The sequence below is a fragment of the Tachyglossus aculeatus genome, chromosome 4, assembly GCF_015852505.1.
Source record: "Tachyglossus aculeatus isolate mTacAcu1 chromosome 4, mTacAcu1.pri, whole genome shotgun sequence".
Taxonomy (NCBI): domain Eukaryota; kingdom Metazoa; phylum Chordata; class Mammalia; order Monotremata; family Tachyglossidae; genus Tachyglossus; species Tachyglossus aculeatus.
In genome coordinates this window covers 2,565,332-2,585,964 of record NC_052069.1, presented here as the reverse complement: position 1 = coordinate 2,585,964, position 20,633 = coordinate 2,565,332, and the positions used below count along the sequence as shown (strand labels likewise).

At 46.1% G+C, this 20,633-nt stretch overlaps 1 protein-coding gene across 1 annotated transcript in view; it reads right to left on the bottom strand.

The window, feature by feature from the left end:
* Positions 1–20,633, bottom strand: part of HTT (huntingtin) — a 378,122-nt gene that overhangs the window by 126,387 nt on the left and 231,102 nt on the right. Inside the window, exons 40-43 of the mRNA XM_038744544.1 lie at positions 19,920–20,062; positions 11,756–11,963; positions 3,477–3,618; positions 2,011–2,190 (exon numbers count right to left, since the gene is read on the bottom strand). Coding sequence (XP_038600472.1) covers positions 2,011–2,190; positions 3,477–3,618; positions 11,756–11,963; positions 19,920–20,062 — 673 coding nt within the window. The remainder of the gene's footprint in view (positions 1–2,010; positions 2,191–3,476; positions 3,619–11,755; positions 11,964–19,919; positions 20,063–20,633) is intronic.

Here is a 20,633-nt window from a genome sequence, read left to right as displayed (position 1 = left end):
TGGACTTCCCAAGCGCTTAGTACAGTGCTCTGCACATAGTAAGAGCTCAATAAATACGATTGATGATGATGTACATATTTATTACTCTATTTATTTATTTATTTTACTTGTGCATATCTATTCTATTTATTTTATTTTGTTAGTATGTTTGGTTTTGTTCTCTGTCTCCCCCATATGTTTGTACATATTTATTACTCTATTTATTAATTTATTTATTTTACTTGTACATATCTATTCTACTTATTTTATCTTGTTAGTATGTTTGGTTTCATTCTCAGTCTCCCCCATATGTTTGTACTTATTTATTTATTTATTTTACTTGTACATATCTATTCTATTTTATTTTGTTAGTATGTTTCTTTAGTTCTCTGTCTCCCCCATGTTTGTACATATTTCTCTATTTATTTATTTATTTATTTTACTTGCACATATCTATTCCATTAATTTTATCTTGTTAGTATGTTTGGTTTGGTTCTCTGTCTCCCCCATGTTTGTACAGATTTATTGCTCTATTTATTTATTTATTTTACTTGTACATATCTATTCTATTTATTTTATTTTGTTAGTATGTTTCTTTTGTTCTCTGTCTCCCCCATTTGTTTGTACATTTTTCTCTATTTATTTATTTATTTATTTTACTTGTACATATCTATTCTATTTATTTTATTTTGTTAGTATGTTTGGTTTTGTTCTCTGTCTCCCCCATATGTTTGTACATATCTATTACTCTATTTATTTATTTATTTATTTTACTTGTACATATCTATTCTACTTATTTTATCTTGTTAGTATGCTTCGTTTTGTTCTCCGTCTCCCCCTTTTAGACTGTGAGCCCACTGTTGGGTAGGGACTATCTCTGTATGTTGCCAACTTGTACTTCCCAAGCACTTAGTACAGTGCTCTGCACACAGTAAGCGCTCAATAAATATGACTGATTGATTGATTGATTGTGACTTGGTTTAGAAAAGGGGAGGGAAGAGGGATGGAGGGAGGAAGACGGGGATATCCTTCAAGGCCCTACTGAGGGCTCACCTTCTCCAGGAGGCCTTCCCAGATTAAGCCCCTTCTTTCCTCTACCCCTCTTCCCCCTCTCCATCCCCCCCATCTTACCTCCTTCCCTTCCCCACAGCACCTGAATATATGTATATATGTTTGTATATATTTATTACTCTATTTATTTTACTTGTACATATCTATTCTATTGATTTTATTTTGTTAGTATGTTTGGTTTTGTTCTCTGTCTCCCCCTTTTAGACTGTGAGCCCACTGTTGGGTAGCGACCGTCTCTAGATGTTGCCAACTTGTACTTCCCAAGCGCTTAGTACAGTGCTGTGCACACAGTAAGCGCTCAATAAATACGATTGATGATGATATCCTTCAAAGCCCTACTGAGAGCTCACCTTCTCCAGGAGGCCTTCCCAGACTGAGCCCCTTCCTTCCTCTCCCCCTCTCCATCCCCATCTTACCTCCTTCCCTTCCCCACAGCACCTGTATATATGCATATATGAATGAATGAAGGAATATGTATATATGTGTGCATGTATTTATTACTCTATTTTATTTGTACATATTTATTCTATTTATTTTATTTTGTTAATATGTTTCGTTTTGTTCGTTGTCTCCCCCTTCCAGACTGTGAGCCCCCTGTTGGGTAGGGACCGTCTCTATATGTTGCCAACTTGTACCTCCCAAGCGCTTAGTCCAGTGTTCTACACACAGTAAGCGCTCAATAAATCCGACTGAATGAATGACGATGTTTGTACATATTTATTACTCTGTTTATTTGTACATATCTATTCTATTTATTTTATTTTGTTAGTACGTTTGGTTTTGTTCTCCGTCTCCCCCTTTTAGACTGTGAGCCCACTGTTGCTCTATGTGGCCAACTTGGACTTCCCAAGCGCTTAGTCCAGTGCTCTGCACGCAGTAAGCGCTCAATAAATACGATTGATTGATTGATTGATTGATTGATTGATATTCCCCACCACGGGTTGGGAAAGTGACACTCACGGTGGCCAGGTTCTCGCACCGGGACTGGATGGCCTGGATGAACAGACCGCTGGCGGCGGAGTTCCTGTGCACGGCGCTGATAAAGTCCTGCACCGGAGGCTCGTGGGACAGGCCGATCAGATCTTGAACGTGGTTCACGATGAGCCAGGTGAGGTGTTCGGAATCGTGCAAGTTCTGACACTACAAAGAGAAGGGAACCGGACCCGTTTCCCTCGGCCCCAAACGGGAGCCAACGCCGGCCCGCGTTTCCAGAAGCGGAGTGGCCCGGTGCGGACAGCCAGACTGGGAGCCCGCTCTTGGGTAGGGACCGTCTCTATATGTTGCCAACTTGTACTTCCCAAGCGCTTAGCACGGTGCTCTGCACACAGTAGGCGCTCAATAAACACGATTGATTGATTGACCGTCTCTATATGTTGCCAACTTGTGCTTCCCAAGCGCTTAGTCCAGTGCTCTGCACACAGTAAGCGCTCAATAAACACGATTGATTGACTGATTTCCACTGAACCACGCTGCTTCTGTAATGAGACAGCGCTCTGGAAAATATAACGGCGAAATAGACGTAAAGTACTATACTTATTAAAACAGAAACTGAGCCGCTTCAAAAGGCCAGTGGAGACAAAAAAAGCATTCCTCTATTTTCATTTTCTCTCTCAGCCCCTTCTACGTATGTGAGGTTTCGCTCATCGCCGACAAACGGAAAGTTTAGACTCTTGGTTCGGCGTTATTGCTTTAGACTGTGAACCCACTGCTGGGTAGGGACTGTCTCTCTATGTTGCCAACTTGGACTTCCCAAGCGCTTAGTACAGTGCTCTGCACACAGTAAGCGCTCAATAAATACGACTGATTGATTCTGAGGTGTCTCCCTGACTCCCGCGAAAGGCCACCAGAAAAATACTCGGGCCCGTTCTCCACGAGCGGCGGCTAAAAGGATGGGCGGAGGGAGGAAGGGAAGAGTGACCAGAGCGAACCTATTGATAAGGTGCCATGACGACTGCCTCACTTTAATAATAATAATCATCATCAATCATATTTATTGAGCGCTTACTGTGTGCAGAGCCCTGTACTAAGTGCTTGGGAAGTACAAGTTGGCAACATATAGAGACAGGCCCTACTAAAAGGACGGGCGGAGGGATGAAGGGAAGAGTGACCAGAGCGAAACTACTGATAAGGCTGCCATGACGACTGCCTCACTTTAATAATAATAATCATCATCATCAATCGTATTTATTGAGCGCTTACTGTGTGCAGAGCCCTGTACTAAGCGCTTGGGAAGTACAAGTTGGCAACATATAGAGACAGTCCCTACCCAACAACGGGCTCACAGTCGAAAACAATAACGCTTTAATAATAATAATAATAGTTTTGGTATTTGTTAAGCGCTTACTATGTGCAAGGCACTGTTCTAAGTGCCGGGGAGGATACAAGGGGATCAGTTTGTCCCATCCAAGCACACGGGGGAAACTTACGACATAATCACAGAACAGGATGAGTGCTCCTCTTCGGACTATTTCTCCGTTGCACATGCCGAGTTGGGAAGCGAGTTCGGGATCTTCGTTCTCGCCGGACATCTGAGGACTGAGTAACTTAGTGCTGGAAAGGCTGTGTCTCCTGCAAAAGGCAACACATTTTACGGCCATCGTTTCCGGAGCGCGCGTCTTGATGTTGTTTCAGACGTTAGAGATGGGAATTGTTTCCAACACATGCTCTTGACGTTAGAGATGAGAACTGTTTCAAACACATGCTCTTGGCCTCACTATTGACCAGGGTTTTCTTTTTTTGTTTTTCCTTTCAAACGGTTCCGCAGCAGAATGACCAACAATACCGGGGGATGGTGGGTCAGAGATATTTCTGCGTGAGGATGCGGTCTTTCGGGAAAAATTCATTCATTCGGGCAATCGTGTTTATTGAGCGCTTACTGTGTGCGGAGCACTGTACTAAGCGCTTGGGAAGTACAAGTCGGCAACGTATAGAGACGGTCCCTACCCAACAACGGGCTCGCAGTCTAAAATACATTTCTATCCTATTTATTTTATTTTGTTGGTATGTTTGGTTCTGTTCTCTGTCTCCCCCTTTTAGACTGTGAGCCCGCTGTTGGGTAGGGACTGTCTCTAGATGTTGCCAACTTGTACTTCCCAAGCGCTTAGTACAGTGCTCTGCACATAGTAAGCGCTCAATAAATACGATTGATTGATTGATTGATAAAAGGTAGGATTCAATACCTGATCTCCCTCCTACTTAGACTGGGCACCCCATCTGGGACGGCGGCTGTATTCGGCTTGATTAACTTCTATCTCCCCCAGCGCTTAGAACAGTGCTTGACATGTACCTAGCAATCAATCAATCAATCAATCATATTTATTGAGCGCTTACTGTGTGCAGACTGAGCCCCTTCCTTCCTCTCCCCCTCATCCCCCTCTCCATCTCCCCCATCTTACCTCCTTCCCTTCCCCACAGCACCTGTATATATGGATATATGTTTGTACGTATTTATTACTCTATTTATTTTTTTATTTTATTTGTACATATCTATTCTATTTATTTTATTTTGTTAGTATGTTTGGTTTTGTTCTCTGTTTCCCCCTTTTAGACTGTGAGCCCACTGTTGGGTAGGGACTGTCTCTATATGTTGCCAATTTGTACTTCCCAAGCGCTTAGTACAGTGCTCTGCACATAGTAAGTGCTCAATAAATACGATTGATGATGATGATGATGATGATGATGCAGAGCACTGGACTAAGCGCTTGGGAAGTACAAATTGGCAACATATAGAGACAGTCCCTACCCAACAGTGGGCTCACAGTCTAGCACTTAAACACCATAAAAAAAAAGCAGACAACTATTTAATAATGATGCTACCTGTTAAGTGCTTACTATGTGCCAAGCACTGTTCTAAGCGCTGGGGGAAATACAAGGTCATCAGGTTGTCCCACGGGGGGCTCACAGTCTTCATCCCCATTCTACAGATGAGGGAAGTGAGGCACAGAGAAGTGAAATGACTTGCCCAAGGTCACACAGCTGACGAGTGGCGGAGCCGGGATTAGAACCCACGCCCTCCGACTCCCAAGCCCGGGCTCTTTCCACTGAGCCACGCTGCTTCTCAATAATAATAATAAGCTCTCAATAAATACAATCCAGCGCTTAGAACAGTGCTTTGCACATAGTAAGCGCTTAATAAATGCCATTATTATTATTATTACAATTGTTTGCACATAGTAAGCGCTTAATAAATGCCATCATTATTATTATTACAATTGAATGAATGAATGAATGAATAATAATGATGGTATTTGCTAAGCGCTATGTGCCAAGCACTGTTCTAAGCACCGGGGCAGATACAAGGTCATCAGGCTGTCCCACGTGGGGTTCACAGTCTTGATCCCCATTTTGCAGATGGGGGAACTGAGGCACAGAGAAGTGAAGTGACTTGCCTAAGGTCATACAGCAGACAAGTAGCGGAACCGGGATTAGAACCCATGACCTCTGACCCCCAAGTCAGTGCTCCTGTCATTGAGCCTCTATTCTATTTATTTTATTTTGTTAGTATGTTTGGTTTGTTCTCTGTCTCCCCCTTTTAGACTGTGAGCCCACTGTTGAGTAGGGACTGTCTCTATATGTTGCCTACTTGTACTTCCCAAGCGCTTAGTACAGTGCTCTGCACACAGTAAGCGCTCAATAAATACGATTGATGGTGATGATGATGATTGAGCCACTGAGTCCTGTCAATGACTCATTGTCATTGAGTACAGTGCTCTGCACATAGTAAGCGCTCAATAAATACGATTGATTGATTGATTGAGCCAACGCTGCTGGGTGCCTAGCTCAGCCACACCGGAACCCGGAACTTTTAGACTGTGAGCCCGCTGTTGGGTAGGGACTGTCTCTATATGTTGCCAACTTGTACTTCCCAAGCGCTTAGTACAGTGCTCTGCACACAGTAAGTGCTCAATAAATACGATTAATAACAATAATAATAATAATAACCCCTGAAACAGGCGGCGACATTATAATTAGGATGTGCCACCGACTGACGATTAGAGCCGGAAGATGATAAAGGGGAAAACCCCTTTAGATTTCCTTTAGGGAAGCAGCTCGGCTTAGTGGACAGTGCACGGACTTGGGAGTCAGAGGTCATGGGTTCGAATCCGGGCTCCGCCATGTGCCTGCTGTGTGGCCTTGGGCAAGTCATTTCACTTCTCTGAGCCTCAGTTCCCTCATCTGCAAAATGGGGATGAAAACCCCGGCTCCGCCACTTGTCCGCTGGGTGACCTTGGGAAAGTCCCTTCACTTCAGTGGGCCCCAGTTCCCTCATCTGTAAAATGGGGATGAAGACTGTGAGCCCCACGTGGGACAACTTGATCACCTTGTATCCCCCCCAGTGCTTAGAACAGTGCTTTGCACATAGTAAGCGCTTAACAAACGCCATTATTATTTAGATCGTGAGCTCATGGTGGATAGGAAATGAGTCTGTCTGTTCCACTCCTGTTCTCTCCCAAGCTCTTTGGGCAGTGCTTTGCACACAGTAGGCGCTCAAAGAGAAGCAGCGTGGCTCAGTGGAAAGAGCCCGGGCTTTGGAGTCGGAGGTCAGGGGTTCAAATCCCGCTCCGCCTCTTGTCAGCTGTGTGACCTTGAGCAAGTCACTTCACTTCTCTGGGCCTCAGTTCCCTCATCTGTCAAATGGGGATGAAGTCCAAGTGGGCACCATATAGAGACGGTCCCTACCCAACAACGGTCTCACAGTCTAGAAGGGGGAGACAGACGGCAAAACAAAACATGTAGACGGGTGTCAAACTCGTCAGAACAAATCGAATTAAAGCTAGATTGTTATTCTCCAAGGGTCAGGGCCAGAGGCGGGAGAGATCTTACTTGGGCATGGGGACAAAACTCTCATTTATTCTTTTATTCTGATGACTTGACACCTGTCCACATAATAATAATAATAATGATGGCATTTATTAAGCACTTACTATGTGCAAAGCACTGTTCTAAGCGCTGGGGAGGTTACAAGGTGATCAGGGTGTCCCACGGGGGGCTCCCAGTCTTCATCCCCATTTTACAGATGAGGTAACTGAGGCTCAGAGAAGTGAAGTGGCTCTCCCAAAGTCACACAGCTGGCAACTGGTGGAGCCGGGATTCGAACCCATGTTTTGTCGCCTGTCTCCCCCTTCTAGACTGTGAGCCCATTCCGTCTCCACATGTCGCCGACTTGTACTTCCCAAGCGCTTAGTCCAGTGCTCTGCACACAGTAAACGCTCAATAAATACAACTGAATGAATGAATGAAAACAAAACATGTGGACAGGTGTCAAACTCGTCATAACAAATCGAATTAAAGCTGGATTGTTATTCTCCAAGGGTCACGGGGGAGGGCCAGAGGCGGGAGAGGTCTTACTTGGGCGTGGGGACAAAACTCTCATTTATTCTGATGACTTGACACCTGTCCACATAATAATAATAATAATGATGGCATTTATTAAGCACTTACTATGTGCAAAGCACTGTTCTAAGTGCTGGGGAGGTTACAAGGTGATCAGGTTGTCCCACGGGGGGCTCACAGTCTTCATCCCCATTTTACAGATGAGGTAACTGAGGCAAAGAGAAGTGAAGTGACTTGCCCAAAGTCACACAGCTGACAACTGGTGGAGCCGGGATTTGAACCCATGTTTTGTTGTCCGTCTCCCCCTTCTAGACTGTGAGCCTGTTGTTGGGTAGGGACTGTCTCCATATGTTGCTGACTTGGACTTCCCAAGCGCTTAGTCCAGTGCTCTGCACACAGTAAGCGCTCAACAAATACCACTGAATGAATGAATGGGTGAATGTAAACTGCGAGCCCGTTGTTGGGCATGGACCGACTCCGTATGTTGCCGACTTGTACTTCCCAAGCGCTTAGTCCAGTGCTCTGCACACAGTAAGCGCTCAATAAATACCTCTGAATGAATGAATGGATGAATGTAAACTGTGAGCCCGTTGTTGGGTAGGGGACCGTCTCCATATGTTAACGACTTGTAATAATAATAATGGCATTCATTATGCACTTACTATGTGCACAGCACTGTTCTAAGCGCTGGGGAGGTTACAAGGTGATCAGGTTGTCCCACTGGGGGGCTCACAGTCTTCATCCCCATTTTACCGTTGAGGTAACTGAGGCACAGAGAAATGAAGTGACTTGCCCAGAGTCACACAGCTGACAAGTGGCAGAGCCAGGATTTGAACCCATGACCTCTGACTCCAAAGCCCGGGCTCTTTCCACTGAGCCTCCCAAGCGCTTAGTCCAGTGCTCTGCACACAGTAAGTGCTCAATAAATACCACTGAATGAATGAATGGATGAAAGTAAACTGTGAGCCCGTTGCTGGGTAGGGACTGTCTCCGTATGGTGCCAACTTGTACTTCCCAAGCGCTTAGTCCAGTGCTCTGCACACAGTAAGCGCTCAATAAATACCACTGAATGAATGAATGGATGAATGTAAACTTAGAACCCGTTGTTGGGTAGGGACCGTCTCCGTATGTTGCCGACCTGTACTTCCCAAGCGCTCAGTCCAGTGCTCTGCACACAGTAAGTGCTCAATAATTGTATATGTTTGTATGTATTTATTACTCTATTTTATTTGTACATATTTATTCTATTTATTTTATTTTGTTAATATGTTTCGTTTTGTTGTCTGTCTCCGCCTTCTAGACTGTGAGCCCGCTGTTGGGTAGGGACCGTCTCTATATGTTGCCAACTTGTCCCTCCCAAGCGCTTAGTCCAGTGCTCTGCACACAGTAAGCGCTCAATAAATACGATTGAATGAATGAATGTATATATGTTTGTATGTATTTATTACTCTATTTTATTTGTACATATTTATTCTATTTATTTTATTTTGTTAATATGTTTCGTTTTGTTGTCTGTCTCCCCCTTCTAGACTGTGAGCCCACCGTTGGGTAGGGACCATCTCTAGATGTTGGCAACTTGTACTTCCCAAGCGCTTAGTACAGTGCTCTGCACATAGTAAGCGCTCAATGAATACGATTGAATGAATGAATGAATGAATATGTATATATGTTTGTATGTATTTATTACTATATTTTATTTGTACATGTTTATTCTATTTATTTTATTTTGTTAATATGTTTGGTTTTGTTGTCCGTCTCCCCCTAATAGACCGTGAGCCCGCTGTTGGGTAGGGACCGTCCCTACATGTTGCTAACTTGTACCTTCCAAGCGCTTAGTCCAGTGCTCTGCACACAGTAAGCCCTCAATACATACCATTGAATGAATGAATGAATGAATAATTGAATGATTGAATGAAAACAAAACATGCAGGCAGGTGTCCAACTGGTTAGAACAAATTGAATTAAAGCTAGATTGTTATTTTCCAAGGGCTGGAGACGGGAGTCGTCTTAGTTGGGCGTGGGGATAAAAGACAACATGTAGACGGGTGTCGGATGCGTCAGAAGAAATGGAATTAGAGCTCGATCGTTATTCTCCAAGGGTCTTACTTGGGCGTGGGGATAAAAGACAACATGTAGACGGGTGTCGGACGCGTCAGAAGAAATGGAATTAGAGCTCGGTCGTTATTCTCCAAGGGTCTTACTTGGGCGTGGGGATAAAAGACAACATGTAGACGGGTGTCGGATGTGTCAGAAGAAATGGAATTAGAGCTCGGTCGTTATTCTCAAAGGGTCTTACTTGGGTGTGGGGATAAAAGAAAACATGTAGACAGGTGTCGGTCGTGTCAGAAGAAATGGAATTAGAGCTCGATCGTTATTCTCCAAGGGCCTTCCTTGGGCGTGGGGATAAAAGAAAACATGTAGACGGCTGTCGGACGCGTCAGGAGAAATGGAATTAGAGCTCGGTCGTTATTCTCCAAGGGTCTTCCTTGGGCGTGGGGATAAAAGACAACATGTAGACAGGTGTCGGACGCGTCAGAAGAAATGGAATTAGAGCTCGATCGTTATTCTCCAAGGGTCTTACTTGGGCGTGGGGAGAAAAGAAAACATATAGACGGGTGTCGGACGTGTCAGGAGAAATGGAATTAGAGCTCGATCGTTATTCTCCAAGGGTCTTCCTTGGGCGTGGGGATAAAAGACAACATGTAGACAGGTGTCGGACGCGTCAGAAGAAATGGAATTAGAGCTCGATCGTTATTCTCCAAGGGTCTTACTTGGGCGTGGGGAGAAAAGAAAACATATAGACGGGTGTCGGACGTGTCAGGAGAAATGGAATTAGAGCTCGGTCGTTATTCTCCAAGGGTCTTCCTTGGGCGTGGGGATAAAAGACAACATGTAGACAGGTGTCGGACACGTCAGAAGAAATGGAATTAGAGCTCAATCGTTATGCTCTGCACACAGTAAGCGCTCAATAAATACGATTGACGAAGATGATGATGATTCTCCAAGGGTCTTACTTGGGCGTGGGGATAAAAGACAACATGTAGACGGGTGTCGGACGCGTCAGCAGAAATGGAATTAGACCTCGATCGTTCTTCTCCAAGGGTCTTACTTGGGCGTGGGGATAAAAGAAAACATGTAGACGGGTGTCGGACGCGTCAGAAGAAATGGAATTAGAGCTCGATCGTTATGCTCTGCACACAGTAAGCGCTCAATAAATACGATTGATGATGATGATGATTCTCCAAGGGTCTTACTTGGGCGTGGGGATAAAAGAAAACATGTAGACAGGTGTCGGACGTGTCAGAAGAAATGGAATTAGAGCTCGATCATTATTCTCCAAGGGTCTTACTTGGGCGTGGGGATAAAAGACAACATGTAGACGGGCGTCGGGCGCGTCAGAAGAAATGGAATTAGAGCTCGGTCGTTATTCTCCAAGGGTCTTACTTGGGCGTGGGGATATAAGACAACATGCAGACGGGTGTCGGACGCGTCAGAAGAAATGGAATTAGAGCTCGATCGTTATGCTCTGCACACAGTAAGCGCTCAATAAATACGATTGATGATGATGATGATTCTCCAAGGGTCTTACTTGGGTGTGGGGAGAAAAGAAAACATGTAGACGGGTGTCGGACGCGTCAGAAGAAATGGAATCAGAGCTCGATCGTTATGCTCTGCACACAGTAAGCGCTCAATAAATACGACTGATGATGATGATGATTCTCCAAGGGTCTTCCTTGGGCGTGGGGATAAAAGAAAACATGTAGACGGGTGTCGGACGTGTCAGAAGAAATGGAATTACAGCTCGATCGTTATGCTCTGCACACAGTAAGCGCTCAATAAATACGATTGATGATGATGATGATTCTCCAAGGAGATGATGATTCTCCACTTGGGCATGGGGATAAAAGACAACATGTAGACGGTTGTCAGGCGCGTCAGAAGAAATGGAATCAGAGCTCGATCGTTATTCTCCAAGGGTCTTCCTTGGGCGTGGGGATAAAAGACAACATGTAGACGGGTGTCGGACGCGTCAGAAGAAATGGAATCAGAGCTCGATCGTTATGCTCTGCACACAGTAAGCGCTCAATAAATACGACTGATGATGATGATGATTCTCCAAGGGTCTTACTTGGGCGTGGGGATAAAAGACAACATGTAGACGGGTGTCGGACGCATCAGAAGAAATGGAATTAGAGCTCGATAGTTATTCTCCAAGGGTCTTACTTGGGCGTGGGGATATAAGACAACATGCAGACGGGTGTCGGACGCGTCAGAAGAAATGGAATTAGAGGTCGGTCGTTATGCTCTGCACACAGTAAGCGCTCAATAAATACGATTGACGATGATGATGATGATTCTCCAAGGGTCTTACTTGGGCGTGTGGTGCAACGCAGCCCACCAGCTGTAGTTGGTGTAGTTGACGAGGAGCAGGATCTGACACCAGAGCAGCACCAGCGAGGGATGCGTGGGGATGAGGGACCGCACCAGCCGGCTCAGGCCGCCCAGGCTGTAAAATCGCCCGTCCGCCCCGTCGCCGGTGAACAGCCTGGTGGCGGCCGCCGTGATCCTCCGGAACGTGCCTGGGGACGAGGCCAAAGGACAAAACCAAACACCCAGATCAACGCACAATCCAGTGGGCTCACAGTCTAAAAGGGGCACAGAGCACTGTACTAAGCACTTGGGAGAGTACGATACGATAAACAGACACATTCCCTGCCCACAACAGCTTCTTTTAGACTGGGAGCCCACTGTTGGGTAGGGACTGTCTCTATATGTTGCCAACTTGTACTTCCCAAGCGCTTAGTCCAGTGCTCTGCACACAGTAAGCGCTCAATGAATACGATTGATTGATTGATTGACTTATAGAGTCTGGGGGGTGAGGGGGAGACAGACATTAAAATATGCAGAGAAGCAGCGTGGCTCAGTGGGAAGAGCCCGGGCTTTGGAGTCAGAGGTCATGGGTTCAAATCCCAGCTCGGCCACTTGTCAGCTGTGTGACTTTGGGCAAGTCACTTCACTTCTCTTCCTCCCTTCAAGGCCCTACTGAGAGCTCACCTCCTCCAGGAGGCCTTCCCACACTGAGCCCCTTCCTTCCTCTCCCCCTCGTCCCCCTCTCCATCCCCCCCATCTTACCTCCTTCCCTTCCCCACAGCACCTGTATATATGGATATATGTTTGTACATATTTATTACTCTATTTATTTATTTATTTTACTTGTACATATCTATTCTATTTCTTTTATTTTGTTAGTATGTTTGGTTTTGTTCTCTGTCTCCCCCTTTTAGACTGTGAGCCCACTGTTGGGTAGGGACCGTCTCTATATGTTGCCAATTTGTACTTCCCAAGCGCTTAGTACAGTGCTCTGCACATAGTAAGCGCTCAATAAATACGATTGATGATGATGAACGTGCAATCCGCCGGCGGGGGAGACGCCCCCGCCCCGGGCCGAGTCGGAGCCGGCGGGCCGCCGGGGAAGCTGACCGCTCGGAGTCGGCGGGGAAGGACCTGGCTTCTAATCCCAGCTCTGCCACTTGTTGGTTTCTTTTTATGGCATTTATTAATAATAATGATAATAATAATGATAATAATAATGATAAAGTTGTTACCAACTTGTACTTCCCAAACGCTTAGTACAGTGCTCTGCACACAGTAAGCGCTCAATAAATACGATTGATGATGATGATGATGGCATTTGTTAAGCGCTTACTATGTGCAAAGCACTGTTCTAAGCGCTGGGGGGGGGGGATACAAGGTGATTGGGTTGTCCCATGTGGGGCTCACATGGTTCAGTTTGAAGGGAATGCTTTCACGGGGAGTATTCACAGCATGGATCAATAGAATAATACTCAATCAATCAATCGTATTTATTGAGCACTTACTGTGTGCAGAGCACTGTACTAAGTGCTTGGGAAGTACAAGTTAGCAACCTATAGAGATATTAAGCGCTTACTATGGGCAAAGCACCGTTCTAAGCGCTGGGGAGGTTACAAGGTGCTCAGGTCGTCCCACGGGGGGGCTCGCGGTCTTCATCCCCATTTTCCAGATGAGGGAACTGAGGCACAGAGAAGTTAAATGATGGTTTTTGGACTGTGAGCCCACTGTTGGGTAGGGACTGTCTATATGTTGCCAACTTGTACTTCCCAAGCGCTTAGTACAGTGCTCTGCACACAGTAAGCACTCAATAAATACGATTGATTAAGTGCTTACTATGTGCAAAGCACTGTTCTAAGCGCTGGGGAGGTTACAAGGTGCCCAGGTCTTCCCACGGGGGGGCTCGCGGTCTTCATCTCCATTTTCCAGACGAGGGAACTGAGGCACAGAGAAGTTAAATGATGGCTTTTAGACTGTGAGCCCACTGTTGGGTAGGGGCTGTCTCTATATGTTGCCAACTTGTACTTCCCAAGCGCCTAGTACAGTGCTCTGCACACAGTAAGCGCTCAATAAATACAATTGATTGACTGATTGATTAAGTGCTTACTATGTGCAAAGCACTGTTCTAAGCGCTGGGGAGGTTACGAAGTGATCAGGTTGTCCCACGGGGGGCTCACAGTCTTAACCCCCACTTTACAGATGAGGTATCTGAGGCCCAGAGAAGTGAAGTGACTTGCCCAAAGTCACACAGCTGACAGTTGGCAGAGCCGGGATTTGAACCCATGATCTCTGACTCCAGAGCCTGTGTTCTTTCCACTGACCCACACTGCTTCCCTGCAGCTCCTCTGCTTCACGGCAGCTTGTCTGCTGTGTGTCACCTCTCGGGCGAGTCGCCTCACTTCCCTGGGCCTCAGTGACCTCATCCGTAAAATGGGGATGGAGACGCTGAGCCCCACGTGCTACAGGGACTGTGTCCAATCTAATAATAATAATAATGGCATTTGTTAAGCGCTTACTATGTGAGAAGCACTGTTCTAAGCGCTGGGGGGAATACAAGGTGATCAGGTGGTCCCACGAGGGGCTCACAGTCTTCATCCCCATTTTCCAGATGAGGGAACTGAGGCCCAGAGAAGTGAAGTGACTTGCCCCAAAGTCCCCCAGCCGACAAGGGGCGGAGCCAGGATTGGAACCCATGACCGGGGATGTGGGTGCGAATCCCGGTTCCACCACTTGCCTGTTCTGGGAGCTTGGGCAAGTCACTTCGCTTCTCTGTGCCTCGGTTTCTTCACCTGAAAAATGGGGACTGAAGACACATTGATTCCACTGGGCCACGCTGCACATTCCCTGCCCACATCGACCTTACAGTTTAGAGGGGGAGACGGACGTCACTATTCATTCATTCATTCAATCGTAGTTATTGAGCGCTTACTGTGTGCAGAGCACTGTACTAGACGCTTGGGAAGTACAAGTCTGGCTTCTCACGCTGCTTCTGGGAAGGCCTCTTGGAGGAGGTGTGCTTTTAATAAAGTTTTGAAAGGGGTGGGGGAGAGTCACGGTCTGTCAGATAGAGAAGCAGTGTGGCTCAGTGGATAGAGTACGGCCTTTGGAGTCATCAAACAGTGCTCTCAAGGAGCTCCCAATTTAACGGGGAAGACAGACATTAAAATAAATTGCAGATCATAATGAGGGCATTCGGTAAGCACTTACTACATAATAATAATAATAATAATAATAATAATAATAATAATGTTGGTATTTGTTAATCACTTACTATGTGCAAAGCACTGTTCTAAGCGCTGGGGGGAACACAAGGAGATGAGGTTGTCCCATGTGGGGCTCACATTCTTAATCCCCATTTTACAGATGAGGGAACTGAGGCACAGTGAAGTGAAGTGACTTGCCCAAGGTCACACAGCAGACATGTGGGGGAGGTGGCATTCGAACCCATGACCTCTGACTCCCAAGCCCGCGCTCTTTCCACTGAGCCACGCTGCTTCTCGATGCCAAGCACTGTGCAAAGAAGCAGCGTGGCTCAGCGGGAAGAGCCCGGGCTTTGGAGTCGGAGGTCACGGGTTCAAACCCCGGCTCCGCCACTTGTCAGCTGGGTGACTTTGGGCAAGTCACTTCACTTCTCTGGGCCTCAGTGACCTCGTCTGGAAAATGGGGATGAAGACTGTGAGCCCCCCGTGGGACACCCTGATTACCTTGTAACCTCCCCAGCGCTTAGAACAGTGTATTATTACTCTATTTATTTACTTATTTTATTTGTACATATTTATTCTATTTATTTTATTTTGTTAATATGTTTTGTTGTCTGTCTCCCCCTTCTAGACTGTGAGCCCGCTGCTGGGTAGGGGCCGTCTCTAGATGTGGCCAACTTGGACTTCCCAAGCGCTTACTACAGTGCTCTGCACACTGTAAGCGCTCAATAAATACGACGGAATTACAAATTGGCCCCAGATAGAGCCGGTCCCTACCTAACAACGGGCTCACAGCTTTATGCACAGCTGTGCCAACTTGTAGTAATAATAATAACAATAATAATACTAATGATAGCATTTATTACGCGCCTACTATGTGAGCAGGCAGACTGAGCCCCCTCCTTCATTCATTCATTCAATCGTATTTATTGAGCGCTTACTGTGACCTCTCCCCCTCCTCCCCCTCCCCATCCCCCCCACCGCCTTACCTCCTTCCCTTCCCCACAGCACCTGGATAGATGTATAGATGTTTGTACATATTTATTACTCTATTTATTTATTTTACTTGTACATATTTATTCTATTTATTTTATTTTGTCAATATGTTTGGTTTTGTTGTCTGTCTCCCCCTTCTAGACTGTGAGCCCGCTGTTGGGTAGGGACCGTCTCTAGATGTTGCCAACTTGTAGCTCCCAAGCGCTTAGTACAGTGCTCTGCACACAGTAAGCGCTCAATAAATACGATTGATTGATTGATTAGTGCAGTGCTCTGCACACAGTAAGCGCTCAATAAATACGATTGAATGAAAGAATGATTAGCAGACACTGTCTCTGCTCATAAGCAACCCCTGGGCTTCTCCTCTCACACTTCACGACTGAGCCTTTAGGAAAACAGGGAAAGCACCTGAAAAATGGGGCCACAAGTGAAAGATGGAAATCCCCAGAAAATACCAATAGTAACTGGCTTACAGAAAAGCCAGATTTGTACTTCCCAAGCGCTTAGTACAGTGTTCTGCACACAATAAGCGCTCAGTAAATACGATTGAATGAATGAATAGTAACGTCTGTCTCCCCCTATAATCTGTAAGCTCGTTGTGGGCAGGGAATGTGCAGCGTGGCTCAGTGGAAAGAGCACCGGCTTTGGAGTCGGAGTTCATGGGTTCGAATCCCGGCTCTGCCAACTGTCAGCTGTGTGACTTTGGGCAAGTCACTTCACTTTTCTGGGCCTCAGTTCCCTCATCTGTAAAATGGGGATTAAGACCGTGAGCCCCACGTGGGACAACCTGATCACCTTGCAACCTCCCCAGCCCTTAGAACAGTGCTTTGCACATAGTAAGCGCTTAATAAATGCCATCATTATTACTGTTACTATTCTGCACACAGTAAGCGCTCAGTAAGTACGACTGAATGAATGAATATTAACACCTGTCTCCACCTCTAAACTAAGCTCGTTGTGGGCAGGGAATGTGCAGTGTGGCACAGTGGAAAGAGCCCGGGCTTTGGAGTCAGAGGCAGGTCATGAGTTCAAATCCCGGCTCCGCCAACTGTCAGCTGTGTGACTTTGGGCAAGTCACTTCACTTCTCTGGGCCTCAGTTACCTCATCTGCAAAATGGGGATTAAGACTGTGAGCTCCCCATAGGACAACCTGATCACCTTGTAACCTCCCCAGTGCTTAGAACAGTGCTTTGCACATAGTACGCGCTTAATAAATGCCATCATTATTATTATTACTATTCTGCACACAGTAAGCGCTCAATAAATACGACTGAATGAATGAATATTAACACCTGTCTCCACCTCTAAACTGTAAGCTCGTTGTGGGCAGGGAATGTGCAGTGTGGCACAGTGGAAAAAGCCCGGGCTTTGGAGTCAGAGGCAGGTCATGGGTTCAAATCCCGGCTCCGCCAACTGTCAGCTGTGTGACTTTGGGCAAGTCACTTCACTTCTCTGGGCCTCAGTTCCCTCATCTGGAAAATGGGGATGAAGACTGTGAGCCCCCCGTGGGACGACCTGATCACCTTGTATCCCCCCCAGCGCTTAGAACAGTGCTTTGCACATAGTAAGCACTTAATAAATGCCATCATTATTACTGTTACTATTCTGCACACAGTAAGCGCTCAGTAAGTACGACTGAATGAATGAATATTAACGCCTGTCTCCACCTCTAAACTGGAAACTCGATGTGGGCAGGGACTGTGCAGTGTGGCTCCGTGGAAAGAGACTGGGCTTTGGAGTCAGAGGCAGGTCATGGGTTCAAATCCCGGCTCCGCCAACTGTCAGCTGTGTGACTTTGGGCAAGTCACTTCACTTCTCTGGGCCTCAGTTACCTCATCTGTAGAATGGGGATGAAGACTGTGAGCCCCCCGGGGGACAACCTGATCACCTTGTAACCTCCCCGGCGCTTAGAACAGTGCTTAATAAATGCCATCATTATTATTGTTATTATTACTACCACCAAGGCTGTTCTATTGTACTCTCCCAAGCGCTAGACTGTGAGCCCACTGTTGGGTAGGGACTGTCTCTATATGTTGCCAACTTGCACTTCCCAAGCGCTTAGTACAGTGCTCTGCACACAGTAAGCGCTCAATAAATACGATTGATTGATTGATTGATTGCTCTGCACACAGGAAACGCCCAATAAATCCACCTCACTGATGTTAAGGATGGGAGCAGGGTGAGAAAAAGTATTCTCAAGAGACTAACAGAGGCATCAGCTATGTCCTCCCTCAGTAGGTGACCCTGAGCGGCCACTGGCCTTGGCGTATCACCCCATCGTACTTATTGAGCGCTCACTGAGAAGCAGCGTGGCTCAGTGGAAAGAGCCCGGGCTTTGGAGTCAGAGGTCACGGGTTCAAATCCCGGCTCCGCCAACTGTCAGCTGGGTGACTTTGGGCAAGTCACTTCACTTCTCTGGGCCTCAGTGACCTCACCTGTAAAAATGGGGATGAAGACTGTGAGCCCCCGGTGGGCCAACCTGATCGTCTTGTGACCTCCCCAGCAGCTTAGAACAGTGCTTTGCACATAGTAAGCACTTAATAAATGCCATCATTATTATTATTATTATGTCTCTATATGTTTCCAACTTGTACCTCCCAAGCGCTTAGTACAGTGCTCTGCACACAGTAAGCGCTCAATAAATACAATTGAATGAATGAATGAATTGAGCGCTTATTGAGAAGCAGCGTGGCTCAGTGGAAAGAGCCCGGGCTTTGGAGTCAGAGGTCACGGGTTCAAATCCCGGCTCCGCCAACTGCCAGCTGGGTGACTTTGGGCAAGTCACTTCACTTCTCTGGGCCTCAGTGACCTCACCTGTAAAAATGGGGATGAAGACTGTGAGACCCCGGTGGGCCAACCTGATCGCCTTGTGACCTCCCCAGCGCTTAGAACAGTGCTTTGCACATAGTAAGCGCTTAATAAATGCCATTAAAAAAAAAAACCCTGAGTTTAAGTCCCATCCAGCTTCCTGGTGGGTGGCCTCGGCCTGGTGGTGGGACCAGCTCCATCGCTCCATCTGCACAGGTAGAAAATGCCAGGACTCGGAACCTCCTGCCGCCGTCCTACCTCCTTCCCCTCCCCACAGCACTGTATATATGTTTGTACAGATTCACTACTCTGTTTATTTTACTTGTACATATTTACTGTTCTATTTATTTTGTCAATGATACGCATCTAGCTTTACTTCTATTTATTCTGATGACTTGACACCTGTCCACATGTTTTGTTTTATTGTCTTGTCTCCCCCTTCTAGACTGTGAGCCCGTTGTTGGGTAGGGACCGTCTCTAGATGTTGCCAACTTGTACTTACCATCATCAATCAATCGCATTTATTGAGCGCTTACTATGTGCAGAGCACTGTACTAAGCGCTTGGGAAGTCCAAATTGGCAACATCTAGAGACGGTCCCTACCCAACAGTGGGCTCACAGTCTAAAAGGGGGAGACAGAGAACAAAACCAAACATAGAATAGATATGTACAAGTAAAATCAATAGAGTAATAAGTATGTACAAACATATATACATATATACAGGTGCTGTGGGGAGGGGAAGGAGGTGAGGCGGGGGAATTCATTCATTCAATTGCATTTACTGAGCGCTTACTGTGTGCAGAGCATTGTACTAAGCGCTTGGGAAGAACAGTGCTAAGCACATAGTAACAAATGTGCTCTGCACACAGTAAGCGCTCAATAAATGCGATTGAATGAATGAATTATTATTATTATTATTATTATTATTATTATTATTATTACCACACACACAGCACCGTACCCGGCTCTTGGGCCCGTCCAATGCAAGGGGGTTGATAACCCCATTCTCTGCCCACACTGAGCTTTCGTCTAGATACTTTCCCAAACCCGGTCTCCTTTCCCTTCGGCTCCCCGGCAAACTGGCAAGGATGGATCAATCCATCAATCGTATTTATGGACGTGCCTGCCGAGGAGAAATTCACTGCACCCGACTGGGTTACCTGATTTGAAGATGTGAATCAGACACATTAACAAGGTGCCCAGCTCTTGACAGTAGAAAGTGTGCTGCTGTTCGTTCAGATCCACACGCAACTGTTTGGTGACGATGTCCTCTAAAAGAATCCCAACCAGCTGCAACAAAAACCTGAAAAGCGAAAAGGAGGTTTTTGGTCAGTTTTTCAGATGCACGCCAACTTCCATTTCACATAATAATAAGGATAATGATGGCATTTAACATAACAATAATAATGATAATGATGGCATTTGTTAAACGCTTACTATGTGCGAAGCACTGTTCTAAGCGCTGGGGGGGATACAAGGGGATCAGGTTGTCCCACGTGGGGCTCACAGTCTTCATCCCCGTTTTACGGATGCGGTAACTGAGGCGCAGAGAAGTGAAGTGACTTGCCCAAGGTTACACAGCAGGCATTATTTATTTATTTTACTTGTACATATCGATTGTATTTATTTTATTTTGTTAGTATGTTTGGTTTTGTTCTCTGTCTCCCCCTTTTAGCCTGTGAGCCCACTGTTGGGTAGGGAATGTCTCTATATGTTGCCAATTTGTACTTCCCAAGCGCTTAGTACAGTGCTCTGCACACAGTAAGCGCTCAATAAATACGATTGATGATGATGATGAGGATGGCATTTGTTAAGCGCTTACTATGTGCACAGCACTGTTCTAAGCGCTGGGGGGGATACAAGGTGATCACGTT